Raw genomic sequence first — 16574 nt, 5'->3', positions numbered from 1 at the left:
CTGTGTGATGATGAGGCCTGAGGCGGGAAGAACCAATACTTTGGTATTTCCCTACTGCTGTAGACCTTGAAAGCGTGGTCTATACCTTGAAAGAAAAAGGCTCTTGGGTTGGCTAAGAAAACTTTATTATGCTCCACGTGTTCTGGGAGCTCATACACACACACACACACACACACACACACAGATACACACACACACAAACATGGATAATACTGCTCAAGGCACTGGCCACTGGGTACAGAGTGACCTCAGGGTTGAGAAGAAGCCCAGACTTCTGCTCTGGCCCCTCCTCACTTTATATAGTCTTTTGCATGCAAGCTGTGGCCCAGGGAGGTAGCGGCTTCACACCTCCAGGCCAGGTCCCTTGCTCAGTCCCAGTGCCTGCACCAGGTCTTCTCCAAGTCCGCTCTTCAATGTCCGCCTCACTGCAGGGACAGAGCAGGGTTGGAGGGGGTTGATTGCTGGGGACAAAGCGGGCAGTGGGTACGTGGGGAGTACTCACAAGATTTGCGGTTGCCACGGGAACGCTTGCGTTCCCGAGCAGCCAAGGCCCGAGGATTGCTCTTGGTCACTGACTGCACCAGCAGGTCCATGATCTCATCCGAAGTGTCACTGGGTGAACCGGAGCCTGGGGATTCTTCTGGGGGTGCATTGGAGGCCCTCACTGCTGTGGGCACTGGGGAGCTGCTCTGGACCAGGCCTGAGGGAGGCCAGAGAGGGAGGTCAGGCCGAGGAGGCCCCAAAGCAAAGCCCGTCCCCCCTGGCGGCCGCAGGTCCCACCTCTGCTGCGGCGGCTGTGCGTGGTGTCTTCAGGCTTACTGGTCAGCAGACTCTTCATGCTGGCGTGACTGTCTGCATCCCCCTGGCCCGGCCCACTGCCCACAGCCACTGGGACAGACAGGTTGCTGGGGGCTTCCCCAGCCACTCCTGAGAACTTCTCTGTCTGGAGAGGGGAGAATGATGAGCTGGGAGCCAGGGGAGGAAACCATGGGAGTGGCAGTCCAGACCTGGGAGGGGCACGCACCTCGGTGATCATGCGTCCCCGGGTCTTGTTGCGCTCACGGTACGTGGCCCGCTTCTGCTGCTGTTGGAGCACCCGGTCTCGGCAAGTCCGGTACTCCAGTGAAAACTCCCGCAGCGTGTGGCAGAACTGCATGATGCGTACTTCCCGGGCTGCCTGTGCGCTGTACCCCAGGTACAGCAGGAAGGCGTGGAACCTAGGCATGTCAGGATAGGAAGGGATGGTGAGTCCTCCTTGGGGGCGAGGGACAGGGTGGCGGTCCCGCCTCAGGCCCACAATCCCACCTGTTGCAGACACGGCGGTGCACCACTCGCAGCATGTTAACACGTCGGGAACAGTGGGCCAGGAAGTGGGTGAGGCGGGCACGCAGGGCTGGAGCCAGCTCGTGCTTGGCCAAGCTCCGCAGACTCTCCTCAGCTGCACGGCTCCGATGCTCCAGCTGTCCCAGGTTCTCAGCCAGCTGTTCAAAGTCCACCTGGAAAAGCAGGGGGGGTACACAGTCTGACCCCCCACGAGAAGGTACTGGCCTGAGGCTGCCTCTGTGCCAGGCTGGTGAGCCAGGCCAGAGGAACACAGATGAGATCCAACCTTGGCCCTCCAAAAGTTCATGGTCTACCACAGGACACCGACAAGTTCATTTGGTCCAATGGGGAACAGAGAAGGTTTCTTGGGGAAGCGGCAGTTAAACTGAGTCCCAAAGACTGAGCAGGTATAGCCAGGCCAATAGAGGGAAGCATTTCTGGCACAAACATCTGTAGCCCAGCCAGCCTTGGCACAGCCGTTGAAATAGGAGGGGAGAAGCCAGCCCCAGGAAGCAGCACTCCCTCATGCCCTGGCCAGTTTTATTCAAGCCCCTGGCTGGTGCTGACCTTGGCACAGCGGGTCAGGGCGGGGATTTCCGAGTAGAGGTCGGAGGAATCGGGCCGCATCTGGAGCACCAAGGAGCAGAGATGGTGCAGCAGCGACTGCCTGCGCACCGTGTCCTTCACCTCTGACACCTTCTCCAGGTAGCTCAGCTCAAAGCCACTGCTCTGAAAGGACTTCGTCTGAGCCCGGGCCTGGCGAGCTCCAGAGCCCGGCCCCCAGCCCTCGTGTGCTGTCACTCACCTGGGAGCCATTGAGGAAGTTGCCCACAGCCAGAAGGGTGGCCAGGATGCAGCGAAAGGTGGCGTTATGCACCAGCTGCTCCATGCCCACCTTCAGGTCAAACAGTGGCTCTGCGATTTCCTGGTGGGGGAGACCAGGGGACTCAGATTATATGGTCGTCATACTCATCTGCCCCCACTGCCTGTCCCACCCATGACCCCAGGTACCCGTTCCATGCTGTCATAGTCCAGCTTGAAGGCCCAGAGTTGTAGGCGGGCAGCCAGGCCCCCGATGGAGGCAAGAGTCATCAGGAAGGTCTCAGCTGGGCCCAAAGGTATGTCAGGATTGGCCAGTTGGGCCTCCTCGATCTTCTGCCGCTCTTCTTCCGTGGGCATCATGGTCAGTAGTTTCTAAGGACACAGCCACCACCCCACACGGGCCAGTAAGTGCTGGCCTGAGGCCTCAGGTGTTGGTCTTGACTCTCCGTAGGCTACCTGGGGGAGCCCCAGGGTCTGGGGACTGCTATGCCAAGCCCATGCCCACTGACCAAAGGAGAGGGCTGGACCTCCCACTCCTTTCCACACCCCCAGCTGGCTATCCCTACCTCAATGCCATCCTTGCTGACGGCAAACTCATCGAAGTTGACCAGGGCAGCCTTAATGACATGCACAGGCGGCAGGGTGGTTAGACCGATGTTGATGGCGTTGCTGCGCTTGGGGTCCAGCACGACGGTCATTGTCCGGCGGCCCTCACCAGCTTTCTTTGAGGTTGAGGGAAGAAGAGTGTAAGTTTGGGAAAGGGACTAGCTGGGGCAACAACCTAAGAGGACACTTCAAGGCACCCCTCCAAATGGTGGGATCACCCCATACCTGGGGATGGACCTGGGATGTTTAAGGCCTTGGGATGAGCTTAGGTGCCAGTTAAGGCTCTGCTGATCCCTGTGGAGACCTCAGACAAGTCCCCGCTCCTCTCTCTGCCTCGCTTTCCCCACGTGGGAAATGAGCGGCAGCCCCAGTAGTTAGGACCTTTGAGCTTTGATTCCTTTCCTTGTCCACTGGGGTTACCTTACAGTTGAGGGTGCGTTTACCTTGGAAGGTAACACGTCCTTGGCACGGGACTCAAACAGGTGTTCCAGCCGGGCTGTGTCCACAGAGACGGGCTCCAGGGAGGCCCACAGGGTGGAGCAGGGCCCAAAGCGGCTCCCAGCGCTCCCAGGGCCCCCGGCCAGCTTTAGCTCCCGCCAGAAGAGTTTGACTGTCTTCCTCTTGGTGGGGAGGGCTAGGCCGTCAGGCGCTGATGGCGGCAGAGGGGCAACTGGCGGTGGAGGCGGTGGGAAGGGGCCTTTGAGGGGTGGTGGTGGTGGGGGTGGTGGAGGTGGGGGGCCTTCAGAGAGCAAGGGAAGTGGGGGTGGTGGGGGTGGGACCCCTTTCCCAGCCTCCACAGTCTCTGTGTTCAGTATGTCCTGGTCTTCGTCCTCCCTCAGATCTGAGAAGTCCAGGTCCCCAATGCAGAGCCTGGGTACATGGATAGGGAACTCCTGGGTGGGCTCAGCCTTGGGGCTTGGTGGGGCCAATGGCTCCTTGGGCTCTGGTTCAAGGCTCCTCTGGGACCTGAGCAGGACTCGGGGGGCAGGGCTGTGGGGTGTTCTGGGTGCAGGAACGAGGGCCGGTTCAGGGGTACTCCACAGTTCCCGGGCATCTAAAAAAAGAGAAGCAGCTGCCAGCGTCATGCCCTCTGTGGAGCAACAAGGAGGCATGGGTAGAGTCTGCCTACCCACCCACTCACCTGGGTGTCCATCAGCCTCATCGGGCACTGCCCCAGCCAATGTCTCTGCCCGGCCCTGGGCCAGTGCAGCCTGCTTCTCTGTTTCTGCGGCTGCCACATTCTCCAGGAACCGGGCTCTGGGGGGAGGCACATGTCAGCGAGGGTGTCTGGCACACCCCAGCCCAGGGTGGTGCACATGCTGGTCCCCTGGGCACTGCCCCTAATTGCAGGCACACACAGACACACAGGAACAGACCATGCGCCGAGCAGACCCAGGATCCGACCCCCCAAGACCAGCCCCTGTTCAATCCCCCACATCTGGGGAGGGTCACTTCCAACCCAGCATTCCTAGGTCAACAGAAGTTCTACTTAATGTCTAACTTGCAACCTTGCTATTCATGTTAATTGTCCTGATTCTAGACAAGGGCTCTTAGAGCAGGGGAAGGGGATGGCTGTGCCAATGGGCACATCCTTCCCTTGGCATTTCTGCAGCTTCTGAGAACTCTGACCTATGGCCAGAAAGGGGCCCGGTAGAGACAGACACTCAGTTTATGTTGATCCAATGTCTCCTTCTGGGCCCCTCTAGCCTCCATTGGCCCTCAGTCCAGGCCCTTACCTTAACCCTAGGTTGTTCCTCTACCTCCACACTCACAGCACCCTAATTCCCCTCCCTGCCCTCCTCCTGGCCTCTGCCTGGGAGAATGGGCTCCAGGTTGGGAGTCCACGTCCTCAATCTCTGGTCAAAGCGATCAAGGTATCACTATGGAAGCACAGGGACCATATGACCTCAAGGTATCACTATGGAAGCACAGGGACCATATGACCTAATCCCAATGCTTAGTCCTCAGGTGACCGAGGAGGCAGAAGTCTGGGAGAGAAGGGGCCCGAGAGTCCCCAAGCTCTGGCTGCAGCAGGCAAGTGGAACCCCACTGGAGAAGCAATGCCGAAGCCCTGAGCACATGGCAGGCCCGGCAGGCTGGCCTCTGTACTTACGCCAGCCTGGCCTGCCCAGTGGGGGGCTGGGGGACAGGTGGGCTCTCAGGGGCACTGGGTGGGGTGGGGAGGATGAGAGAAGAAATGGTAATTGTGGGGTCTGCTCCACCAGGAAGCCCAGTTGCTCACACCTACACAGACCTAGGCAGTGCTATCAGGGATTCCACCCCAGCCACCATGGGAAGAGGAGGCGGCGGTTGGGGAAGACATGACCAGGGGAAACTGTAAGTGGAGGGGAGGGATGGACTCGAAGCCGGACAGGGTGCAGTAAGAGACAAAGACCGAGCAGAACAAGAGTCAGAGACAGTGCCGGAGAGACAAGGACCATGGGGGCAGGGAGACAGATGACGTTGGCCGAGAACAGACGTAATGCCAGAAGGAGATGAAGAGAAGCTTCAGGGGGAGGAGGTCGGTCAGAGCCGAACCCCACCCCCCAGCAGTCACTTACCAAATAGGAGCAGTTTGGTGAAGTCTGGAAAGAAAGAGAGAGAAAGCACGCGTTTGGGCAGAGGAGGCTGAGGGTCCATGGAGGGGAGTAGAGCAGAGGGACAGGTGGGGAGAGGATTCTGGGAAGCGGGGGATTTGGGGGGTAACCTCTATCTCCCTACTTACTTGTAGATGCTCCTTTCATTGTCAGCTGAGGATGCCACGGAGAGGGCAGGAAAGAGGTTCACAGAGGTACAGAGGCCAGAGGCAGGGCCCATGGGGCTGGGCACTGGGCTTGTAAGTGGGTCAGGGCCAGAGGAGGTGGAGGAAGAAAAGCAGGAGGATGGGCCTGTGGGGCTGGAGGCAAGGTCTGTCAGGAGATGGGTTACTCCCGGTGCATCCATTCCTCCTCCCCCGGTGCCGAGGCACTGTTCTTACCCTGGCTCCGGGGTGCGCGCATGGCAGCCCCCGCCTTCTAGAGACCGGCGGCTCCTCTTGCCTTCCTCTGAAGAGGGCTTCCTACGCTCCCGCCGCCCTCCTGCGGCAGCTTCCTCCATGTCTCCATCCTCCATCCGCAGGGCACTCTAGCAGACATGGGTCCCGTTGTGAGCCACTGAGGTAGGGTGGGCGCTGGGAACCCGTGCCCCTTCCCTCCCCTCTCCTGTTGGGCCCTGGCAGCCCAGCCCAGAGCCCACCTCATAGAGCACAAGCTGTGCCCGTAAGTCGATGTCAGTGCCCGCAGCGCCCAAGTGCCGCTGGACCAGCGCCTCCATGCCCTGCTGCTCCAGTGCATCCGTCACATCGTAGAAGGAGTCCTGATCTGGGAGCGCTGCCAGCGTCTGCAGGGCGGGGGTAGGAGGGCGAGGCGAAGGCTTTGGGGGCCTGAAGGCAGGAGCCTGAGGGGCTCATTCCCGGCGCTGGGCTCCCCCCTCCGCACGCACCTTGTTGATGAGGGTGACTGTGTACACCAGCAGCTCAGGGTCTGCCCCGTTCTTCTCCTCTAGGATGGACACCAGGTTGGCCCACGGCAGGGCACCTGCCGCACAGAATGGGGAGCCGTCATGGGGAGAAAGGTAGGCGAAGGCTCTGAGGGGCGGGAGAGGGAGGGACAGCCTCTGACCGGTCGTGCTGGCCACACAGTTGACTGCGTAGATGAACAGCGGTGCGTTGCTCTCAGAGTATTCCACAAACACCAGCAGCAGCTTCAGAGCTGTCTTCACCACCAGGCGGGACTAGGGGAGGGATCACCACATATGAGTGGGGCGTGGGCCAGAGCCGGGCCAGCTCCTGGTGCAGTGGGGGAAGGGCTGCTCGGGCTGGACCCAGACAGGAGAGTCTCAACAAAAAGAGCCTGACTGTAGGCCCAGGCATTGAAGTGCTTTTAGGCTTAGAGGGGGCCACAGACTCACTCCACTCTAGCCCATCTTACAGGAGAGGAAACTGAGGCCCAGAGAGAGGCAGTGGGAAAAGGGTGCATGGCTGGGGGGAGGGCCATTTACCAGGCTGGCACACAACATGTACAGCCACTGCACGGTCTCAGTGTGGGCCACCACTCCCAGCATCCCATCCACAAAAAGCATCACCTGGCCCAGTGCTGAGGACACAGAAACAAGAAGAGGTCAGTAAGGGGTCGTTGAAGGCATGGGTCCTGGGGGAGGAGCGGGGCTGACCTCGGAGGATGTAGCTCTGGTAGTTGTGGTCGGCGGCAGCACCCACACGGATCAGGCAACTCAGTCCCTCTGAGTGCACAAATTCAGGCACCAGGTCCTTGTCCTCCTGGGGGCACCATGGGGGATTTTAGTGGGGGGAGCTGAGGCTGGGATGCCCACCCCCAGCCCACCTCTGGGCCTCACCTGGAAGATCTGCTTTAGTGAGAAGAGAGAGCGGCGCAGCTCAGGGCCACTGGAGCCATACAATTTTTCTGCAAGGGGCGGATGGACATTGTAACCTCAAGGGGACATAGGCAGCCTCAAAGAAGATTCTAGTATTCTTTTTTTTTTTTTTAAGGTTTTACTTTCACTTAAAAAATATTTCTTTATTGATTTCAGAGAGAAAGGGAGAGATAGAAACATCCATGATTAGAGAATCATTGATCGGCTGCCTCCTGAACGTCCCCCACTGGGGAACGAGCCCACAACCCGGGCATGTGCCCTTTGCTGGAATTGAACCTGGGACCCTTCAGTCCGCAGGCTAATGCTCTATCCACTGAGCCACACCAGCTGGGGCTATTCTAATATTCTTGACCACCCCCCACCCCTTTCTCCTCTGCTTACTCCCCCACTACAGTCTAGCAGCAGCATTAGCCTTGGCCCTAGAAGGAAAGGTCAGTCTAGGAATGGGGAGGGGCTACATATTCTGTCTCTGATCTGTCCTGTCCACTGTCCAGCACATGCCTGAAAGAAACTGAGCCAGCTGGGCTGGACATTGATGCCCTCACACACTCACCTAAGATGGCATTGACCCTCACGGAGAGCTGGGTCCGCAGGATCAATGTAGGCTTCCGCCCTTTGCTGGAATCAAGCAGCTTAGTCAGCACCTCCCAGCTCATTCTGCGGGGTCCCCTCCCCCCACACCAAGGCAGCCAAAGACCTCCCCACATGCCAACTCGGGCCCAGCTCCTTCCTCCCCAACTGCTCCTCCAAGCCCAAGGGTTGGCCAGACAGAAGGATTAATGCAAATGCAGGTATCTCAGGTATGTGGGAGAGCCCCCACTCCATCTTGGGTAGCAGGTAACACTGGCCAGGCCTTGGGATTCCCCTGGCACAGTTCCCTGGGGCAGCAGGAGGTGACCTGCATGTGTCCTTGGCTAGAGAGCAGGTGTCTTGGCTGCTGACACCTGAGCCAGCCTCGGGGGGCGGGCAAGGTTGTGGCCAGCCTTATCTTCTTGGTCTCACCAGCTCTGACCTGATCTCTTCATAGAAGCCCTCCAGCATTTCCCGCTGCTCTTCCAGGGACAGCTCAGGGTCCAGGTAGTATCCAGAGGGAGACACTTGCAGGGCACAGTCCTCTAGCTGGGGGCAAAGAGAACAGCTGTCAGGGATTTGGAAGATGTGGCAGGGGTAGACCTCATGACCTCCTACCTCCTACTCAGAGTGCTGGCCGAGAGGCACACCACAAGGTCTGCACCGTAGCCAAGCATTCCTTTAGCAATCCTTCATGTGCCTACTATGTGCAAAGCCTTTGTATGTACTATGTCTTCTGGGTAACACGCATTCTTTTTCTTTTTCTTTTTATATTTTATTGATTTTCTACAGAGAGGAAAGAGTGAGGAAGAGAGAGTTAGAAACATTGATGACAGAGAAACAACGATCAGCTGCCTCCTGCACACCCCCCACTGGGGATGTGCCACAACCAAGGTACATGCTCTTGACCGGAGTTGAACCTGGGACCCTTGAGTCTCTATCCACTGAGCCAAACTGGTTTCAGTTTTACCCATTCTTTAGGTTTCAGATTACATAAGGCTTTTTTTTTTTTTTTTTTTTTTTTTTAAAGACTTCCTGGACTCTTGCTATGCAACCCACTCCATGCCATGTGTGTACCCTACTCTGAGGCCTTCCCCAGGGCAGCATGATATCCTACACACCAGTCTTCTTCCCCTTTATCTGTGTGTTCTCTGGGCTCGGGCACCATGTCAGTCCTGTTGCATGCTATATCTGCAGAGCCTAGCATAGCATTTGGCACATTGTAAGTTCTCTCTAAACATGTATTGAGTTAATGAACATAAATGAGGAAGGAGAATGGAGAAGATGGAAGGAAGTTCCTGCCTTCGAGGAAGTTCACAGCCCTGTGGGGTAATAAGCTATAGTCACAAGTATTCAAGCCCTGGGAGAAAGTGTTAGGAAAAAAAAACACACTGGTGTTATTAGTGGAAGTGGGGTATCCACTGGTGAAAGTGGAGGATCCCTTTACCCACTGGGTATTGGGGGTCAGGTTCGTAATGATATTTTGAGAAAAAGAATTTTCTAAGATTTGCATGGGAGAAATGAGTGATCTTTATTTGCATGGGTTTCAAAAGTCCCATCTCCCTTAAACCAGTCCAGGAAAAGGTGCAGCTGGGGATTCAGTAGAGCCAAAAGCAAAGTCAGCGTCCACAGTTTCCGTCCCTTGGGGTTAAGTCCGGCATAGCATTAGGCTAGTCACAGTACATTAGTTCATTGTGTGGGGTCCACATGGCTGTGGGCCATGTGGATGAATATTGGGGAGTGTGCCCCTGAAACAAGTGGACCAGGAGCCCAGCAAGCAAGAGAGGGAGCCTGTTTGTTTAGGAGCTTATTTATGTATCTCAGATTTTGCGCCATTGCAGTGGCCACGCCTCTTCCGGCCAATGACCTGGTTCCTGGGTGTGACTGACAGATAATCACCTTTCCTACGTCACGCAGACCTCACTGGGCTGCCTGAATATCCCGCCTTCCCTTTGTTCGTTCTTTTCCAGTTAATTAATGATCGGGTGGGTTCAATATAACGATATCTCTGGGCGGTGCAAACCCAGCTGGGAGGTGTGTGTGTGTGTCCCTGAGTGAAGACAGTGAGTAGCAGGGGCTAATCCACAGGCTCCCAGTCCCTCCAGGCCTGAGGGTCTTTGCCATGTCAAGTGGGCTGTAGTGACCTCAGAGGCCTCCAAGGGGCCTATTGAAAACCAGATTTTAGGGTCTGACTCAGTCCGTCTATAGTGGGTCCCTGAAACCTGCATCCTAACAAGAAGGCACATGCTTCCCGTACCTCTCTCCCCATTGAGCCTGGCTCGGCTCCACTACTGGGCAGGACACTCGGCTCCTTGAGAAGTACTTGCAGAAAGGCCTACTAAGGTGACCGGAGAGGCGGATGGCAGCTCTGTGCCTCTCCTGGACACCTTCCCCGCAGCAAAGGCCCCTTGACTTGAGTGGCTCTCCTCTTTGAGGTGCTCTCACCCAGAGAGAGCCCCCTCTGCAGAATCAGGGTGCCTGTGGTCTCCATCTTATTGGGACTAAAAGTCCTGTTGTTCTGCCAGTCCTGCCTTGCTCTGGACCAAGCCCAAGGACTTCCAGCTGCCCTTGGTCCCTTGAGGGGAAAGGGAGCCCAATCCTGCCCCCACCTCTGCCTCTGCATAGCATCCCTGCTGCGCCGGAGAGCCTGCCCCAGCTCCTTCCTGGCTGTTCAGGCCCTTCCTGTGAGGCCCTTGGGTGACCACCTCCCCCCCTGACTGGGACATGGGACATAGAACAAATACTGCAGTCTGTTCTGTCCCACTTCCTGCCTGGCTGCCTGCCCTCCCCTGGGCGCCTGGGGCGGGCCTGGCCTCTCTCCTCTCCGTAGGAGCAGAGTCATCTTCTCCACGGCCCACTGGGAATAGGCCTGAGATGGGAGAGGGTAAGGCCCCTGGGCTGGGGTACATGGTCCGGGGCCAGCTCAGCGGAGGGCATCCCCACATTCCTCCTGATCCCTCTTCCCACAGATGACTCAGCAGCCTACCCTCCCTACCCCCATCCAGGCACAGCTGCAACCTCCTCGGGGATCCCCCAAATCACACACATATAGAACAAGCTCATCCAAATATTCATGAACTAGGCTGGTTTTAGGTTCTGAGGACAGAGCAGAGAATAAGACACTGCCTCTGCTGTCCCTGCTTTCCAGCTAGTCCTGGAAGCAGGCAGGCTTGACTCAGAGAAAGACCACAAATAAATGTAGAGGCACAATGGCCAAGGGTGCCACGCAAGGGGAAAGGTGGAGTTATATAAAGATAAACACTGGAAGGGTGATTGAATATATGCAGTAACTGCTTACAAACCCAGGTATATATATATGGTCAGGTGTATACAAGGTGTCCCCTCAAAATGTATACACACTTGGTATAATTATAAAGGCAGTGTTTATTAACTTTCAAAATATAATAGAAATACATTTCACTTTCAAAATATAATAGAAATTAGCTGTTAAAAGTGTATATACAACCTAACTGGTTTGGCTCAGTAGATAGAGCGTTGGCCTGCAGACTCAAGGGTCCCAGGTTCGATTCCAGTCAAGGGCATATACCTTGGTTGCAGGCACATCCCCAGTAGGGGCTGTGCAGGAGGCAGCTGATTGATGTTTCTCTCTCATTGATGTTTCTAACTCTCTCTCCCTCTCCCTTCCTCTCTGTAAAAAAACAAATAATAAAAAAAAGTGCGTATACATTTTTTTTGGGACACCTGTATAGGTATATATATGCTCACTGGCCAGGCACAGGCCCAAGAAGCACACCCACGGAAAGCTGGGGCCCAGCACGCTTTCTTCCTCTCCTGCACGCATACTTGCACGCTCTAGTCTCAAATGTGCAGGGTCCCTGGGATGCCTGTATCCCTGTGGGGCAGGGGGTCCTCAAGACTAAGTGCTTACCACCCTCAGCCTCCTCAGATGAGCAGGTTAAATCCTGGTGGTTAGTGGCTTCCCTAACCATGTCACCTGTCTAATCCTGCCAGTGCTCCATTTATGGAGAGGAGGCTCATGGGTAATTGGCAACCCAAAGCCTGTAGGACAATGCCCCCCTCCTCCAGCTGTTTGTCTTGGATGGAGATGGGGGAAGGGGTTAGGGTTAGGCAAGCAGCAAAGAGCAGAAACTTCCTGCCAGCTGCATGGTGCTTGTCCCTCACACCCCTGGCCCCTTCCTGGGGTCACCCTTCGGAGAGCCAAACCTCTGGGCCTTGTTTCTCACACCCTGGGGCTGGGCCAGGCCTGAGTATGCCCAAACCCTGGTCCCTGCTGACAGTGCTGAGGGTCAGCACATGGTCAGTGTAGGTCTACATCCGTGACTCCCTCCTGGCTCTTGTCTTCCACACTTCTCTGCTGTCCGTCTTGGGGTGGTGTCCCTCCCCCATTCTTCCCAAGGTCAATCCCTCGTTTCAACCTCCAGACAATGCTTCTTTGGATTCTCTGGTCTCAGGTTTCTCTGGCAGCCCTAACTAACTTGTTACATATGATTTTACATGCAGGGCCAAGCTTAGGGGACCCTGGTGTCTACTCCCTGGTATTTTTCATAGTGTAATCAGGTGAGAGTGAGCATGCCAGGGGCAGGGAACAAAGAAGATGGAGAAGAGGACAGAATTATATGCTGGTGGATTCTTGTTTTTTAGGAAATTTCCCCCCCCCCCCCCTTTTCCTGTAAACACAAGACCTTGTGCTCTATGAGCCTCTTTTCCGGTTATCTCATATCTCCAAGGAGACTATGACTTCCTGGTTGAGATAACATGGATGGGCTGTGAGGAGGGAAGCCCACTTGTTTTGGCTCCTCTGTATAATACACTGGGCTGCCTGGTTTGATTCTGACAATCCTTTGACAGGTGAGGAGACCAAGAAATTCAGCGAATATGCACCTGCTGCATAACCAGGAATGGGCCTACTTGACCTAGATCTTAATTACGCAGAAGTTCATTGGAAGTGCTCCAGGGAACCCTGAGGGGAGATGGAATGAGGATTGGGGCCTGTAGGGTTGCCAAGTGCTGAAGACAGCCTCTCAGCTGTCTGGACTCTACAAATACCCCAAACTGGTCCTCCCAGTTCCAGCAAGGGAATGCTAATGAACACACACACACACACACACACACACACACACACACCATACATGTTGGGATAAATAGTGCCTACTTTTGCCAGGATCTAAGTCTGAGTCCTTCACCAGGTTACTTAGCCCAGAATGAGCAGTTAAGTGGACACGCCAGCCATGGGGACAGTGGGGAGGCCATGACTCATGCCCACATCCCAATCTTCTACAATCTCCCAAAGAAACCTCTCTATCAGAGGGCTAAAGGTCTCAGTTCATCATCAGAGCACCCCTTCTTACCCTTAAGAATCCTCTGGGACCCCTCCCATCGGTCCCTGTCCCAGTATGTCAGTTTAACACTTAGCCTCCTTGCCACAGAAGGGTAGACTGCTTCTGAAGGGTAGACTGAGGCTGGGGCAAGGAGGGGGCAAGGTCAGGACACATTCTAGGATAGCGCCACCCTGTCCTACTCTAATCTTTGGCCACAGCTGGGGACACAAAGTTGCTGGTAATGGACAGATTTCTAGGAATAGGGGGTCCCTCTAGCTTTTGCATCAGGGTCAGAGCAACACCCAGGCCCCTCTGCTCAGAGCCCAGGGAGAAGTCAGTGCTGGCAGGGCCTTTGGGTGTAAGGGAGGAGCTCCTGAGGCACCACCCCAAGAGCAAAGGTAGTAGAGGGAGGATAAGGAGGTGAGTGGCAGGGCCAGAGGGCAGGTTGCCCCTGAGACAGGGGCAGGCTCCTGGAATGGGAGAGGTTCTGGCAGTAGAAGGAAGATAGATATTCCCGAGTTTCCCTGGAGACATGAGGCATGGCCCAAGGCACTGCCAGGACCCTGCCTCACTCCCCTTAGGGGCAGGAGATGAGTCAGAGGCTGTGGCCAGGAGCTTCCTCCTAGACGGAAAGGAAATGAGCAAGGCCCTCTGTGGTGTGAGAGCTCCAAGTCTTTTAAAAAGGAAGAAGCCCTAGGGGAACTCACAGAGGCTAAGCCTCGCCCAATGGGGTGTGTGGGGTGGCGCCCCAGAGGGAAAGTGGGCTGGGTCTCTCTGTACATCTCCAGAAAACGGACAGGGTCTGCAGGGATGATGTGGATCGGGGCCCAGACTGGAGGGCAGACTTGGCTATGTCCTGTTCCTTTGCTGGACAACAGTACAGAGGATGAAGCAGAGAGAGTACAAAACCCCTCCCGCATTTCTGCTGCGCAGCCCTGCACAGAGATGCATTCATTTCTGGGTCACCTCTCCCCTCTAGAGACTTATCGAGGCAGGCCTGAGTCATATCTGTGCCCCTGGGGCACCCACTTATAGGACATGGGGAGGAACCAGTTGTTGACATTTCTTGGGGGGAAAAAAAAGGGCCCTGCTCCCCCTCTCACAGATCGCTGATGGCCCTGAGCCCTTCTTCCTCCAGCCTTCTATTCTGGGGCTGTGGTCACAGTTTATATTTGGGATGAGCACATCACAGTGCATCTGACCATTGCTGGCAGAGCTGGCAGCCCCAGGGAGTCCTGCTCTAGGCACTGTGGTAACCCAATGTGTCCACCCCCATATCCTGCCTGCCTGTGGGGGAAATGGCAGTCCCTCAAGTACATCAGGTGGGAGGTCCTGAAAGTGAGGGAACTAGGAAGGACTGTGTTGGAAGATGTCACATTCTCGGAGTTCAGCAGTGTCCTCAGCTAGGGAGCAGAGAACAGAGGGCAGAGTGAGGGCAAATCTGCCCCTCACTGGAAAGTCCTGTCCTAGAATAGGGGTAGTGGTGGTGGGGGGAATACTGTGTTCTCTGTGGAGCTCCAGACCCATTTCGGCACCAGGAGAATCAGGAACCTGGACTCAGTTCAGAACCCCTCTCTCCCTAGCGCCCACGCTGAACAGGAGGTGGCCTTCACCCGGCGGATGCGTATCTACCAGGCCCACCTGTTTGCTCCTTTCACCAGAGCAGGACTAGGGTGGAGAGGGGGGTAGATGTTGCATCAAAACTCTGGAATGGGCAGCGTGCTGACACTTTCAAGTCACGGCCTTGAATACCGGGCTTTGCAGGGACACGTGCCATTCCCCAGGCCAATAGTCCCACCACCTCTCCCGCCCATTCTCGGAGGCGGGGCTGGCCCGCAGCGCGAGGAATGCAGGCTGGGGGCCTGGCGCCCGAGGGCACATTCCAAGGGAGACCCCGAGCCTGGGGGGGCAAGTTTGCGCAATTCTGCAACCCAGCTAAGGCTGGGAGCAGGGGATTGCACCACCACCAACTCTCCTTTTCCGCATCGCTCCGTGTGGACTGGCTGGCGGGGGTGGTAGTGGCCTCCCAAAGTCCTGGCCCGGAAACCCAGCGCGCCGGAAAGGGCTGCCTGCGGGGGGCTGAGCGCGGCGAGCCGGAGGGGAGAGAGGGCCCGCCATCTGGAAAAGGGCCTTCCCCCGTATTGTGCGCAGAGTCGGTTCCGGGGCGCAAGCAAACGAGGGCAGGCCGGCGGTTTAAAATTAGCCCGGCCCGCCCCCTCCCTTCCAGCTGCTGGCCCGCGGCGGCGCGAGTGCGGGGTGGCGGGGGCGGTGACTCAAAGGGCTTTTCCACTAGCGGAGCCTCCAGCGCCGGGCTAGTCCCGGGCTGGGCTGGGCTGCTTCTGGAGGACTCCCCTCACCCCGTTAAGTCTCTTCTTCTCCCAAGCCACCTCCCCACCCCCACCCGCAGGGGCAACACTCTTCCCAGCAGGATCCAATCCAACCTCCAGGAACCGCTGGAAGCCCTGGCCACCTACCGTGGCCCGCCCCTCGCTTCAGGTGAGGTGAAGGCTGGTCCACACCCCCCAGCTCCGCCTCCTGGGTCCGCTACCACTCACATATCTACCGTCACCCAATCCAGAGCAGTTACCCAGGCAGAGAGGCAGCTCGTCATACCCCCTCCCCTCGACCACCTCCCCAGAGGGGCCTCACTTTTAGAGGCAGCCAGGGTGGCGCAAACCACAAGCTCCCATCTCCCTTCTTCAGTTTTCCCCTCCGTTTCAAAGACGTTCCCGCAAGCAGGGCTGCGAGGACCTTGGGTACCCACACAGGAGCGTCGTACCCACTCCAGCCTCTCCCCGAGGGGCACCTCCCAAAGACTTTCATGGCACCAAACCCTGAACCCTCGATCGCCCCTGTTTTTCCCCTCACCTTGAGCGGCGCCCCCAGCAAGCGGTGCAGCGCGGGTATCTGTGCGCCCAGGGGCAGCGCCCCGTCCAGGCTGCAGGTGGGGGCCCGGCGCGGCTCCGGGAAGTTGGCACATGCAAACGGGTCGGTGTCCTCCAGGTACTGCACCCGCACGGTCACCACCGACACCGGCTCCCCGTCGCCGCGGTCTTCCCCGCCAGCCATGGCTCTGCCACTGGCTCGCACCGCGCGTCTCGGGCCAGGCAGGTCCCGGTCCCGCCGCGACAACTCAACTGGATTTGGGAGGGGCCGGACCGGACGCTGCTCAGGAGGGGGCGGGGCCACCAAGAGGCGTGGCCAAGGAAGGGGGTGGAGCCAAGATTCGTCCCGGAAAGCGCGGGGGGAGGGGCAACCGCTGCCGGGGGCGGGGCTTGCGGCGAGCCACTCAGAGGCCGCGATCTTAGTCCCGTTAGTTCTCCGGCGAGGCGGGCGGGAAAGCCCCAGCTCGCGCCCCGCCTCCGAGAGCGCGCGGGGCGCCGGAAGGCTTTCTCTGGGCGTGGAGCAGCGAGGCTGCGCCCCTTTGAGGGGTGGGGAGGGCAGGTGGGCGGAAATTTCCTCATGCGGTGGCCAGCTAGCCTAGTCTCCCTCAGTTTAGAGATGAGATGGTCCTGGGACTCC

At 57.3% G+C, this 16574-nt stretch overlaps 1 protein-coding gene across 6 annotated transcripts; it reads right to left on the bottom strand.

Annotated features, from left to right (window-relative positions):
- Positions 1-108: 108 nt before the first annotated feature.
- Positions 109-16194, bottom strand: FHOD1 (formin homology 2 domain containing 1). Of its 6 annotated transcripts, XM_036441500.2 has the most exons (24): positions 15921-16194; positions 8195-8301; positions 7736-7800; positions 7144-7211; positions 6961-7066; positions 6790-6884; positions 6411-6522; positions 6232-6326; positions 5986-6129; positions 5729-5874; positions 5477-5647; positions 5313-5336; positions 4865-4918; positions 3893-4008; positions 3195-3805; positions 2712-2867; positions 2335-2517; positions 2129-2248; positions 1891-2052; positions 1306-1496; positions 1025-1217; positions 781-943; positions 503-700; positions 109-425 (listed from the first exon to the last, which is right to left on the bottom strand). In XM_036441500.2, the coding sequence occupies exons 1-24, from the start codon at positions 16119-16121 to the stop codon at positions 343-345; spliced, it is 3564 nt and encodes a 1187-aa protein (XP_036297393.1). In that variant the 5' UTR covers positions 16122-16194; the 3' UTR covers positions 109-342. The 6 variants fall into 6 exon arrangements, with proteins under 6 accessions (XP_036297393.1, XP_045438749.1, XP_036297394.1 ...); XM_045582793.1 differs by lacking the exon at positions 5477-5647; XM_036441501.2 differs by lacking the exons at positions 4865-4918; positions 5313-5336.
- Positions 16195-16574: the final 380 nt, after the last annotated feature.

Source organism: Pipistrellus kuhlii, unplaced genomic scaffold (assembly GCF_014108245.1).
Source record: "Pipistrellus kuhlii isolate mPipKuh1 unplaced genomic scaffold, mPipKuh1.p scaffold_m20_p_17, whole genome shotgun sequence".
Classification (NCBI taxonomy): domain Eukaryota; kingdom Metazoa; phylum Chordata; class Mammalia; order Chiroptera; family Vespertilionidae; genus Pipistrellus; species Pipistrellus kuhlii.
Note: the sequence above shows the minus strand (reverse complement) of the source record. Positions and strands in the feature narration are given on the sequence as shown.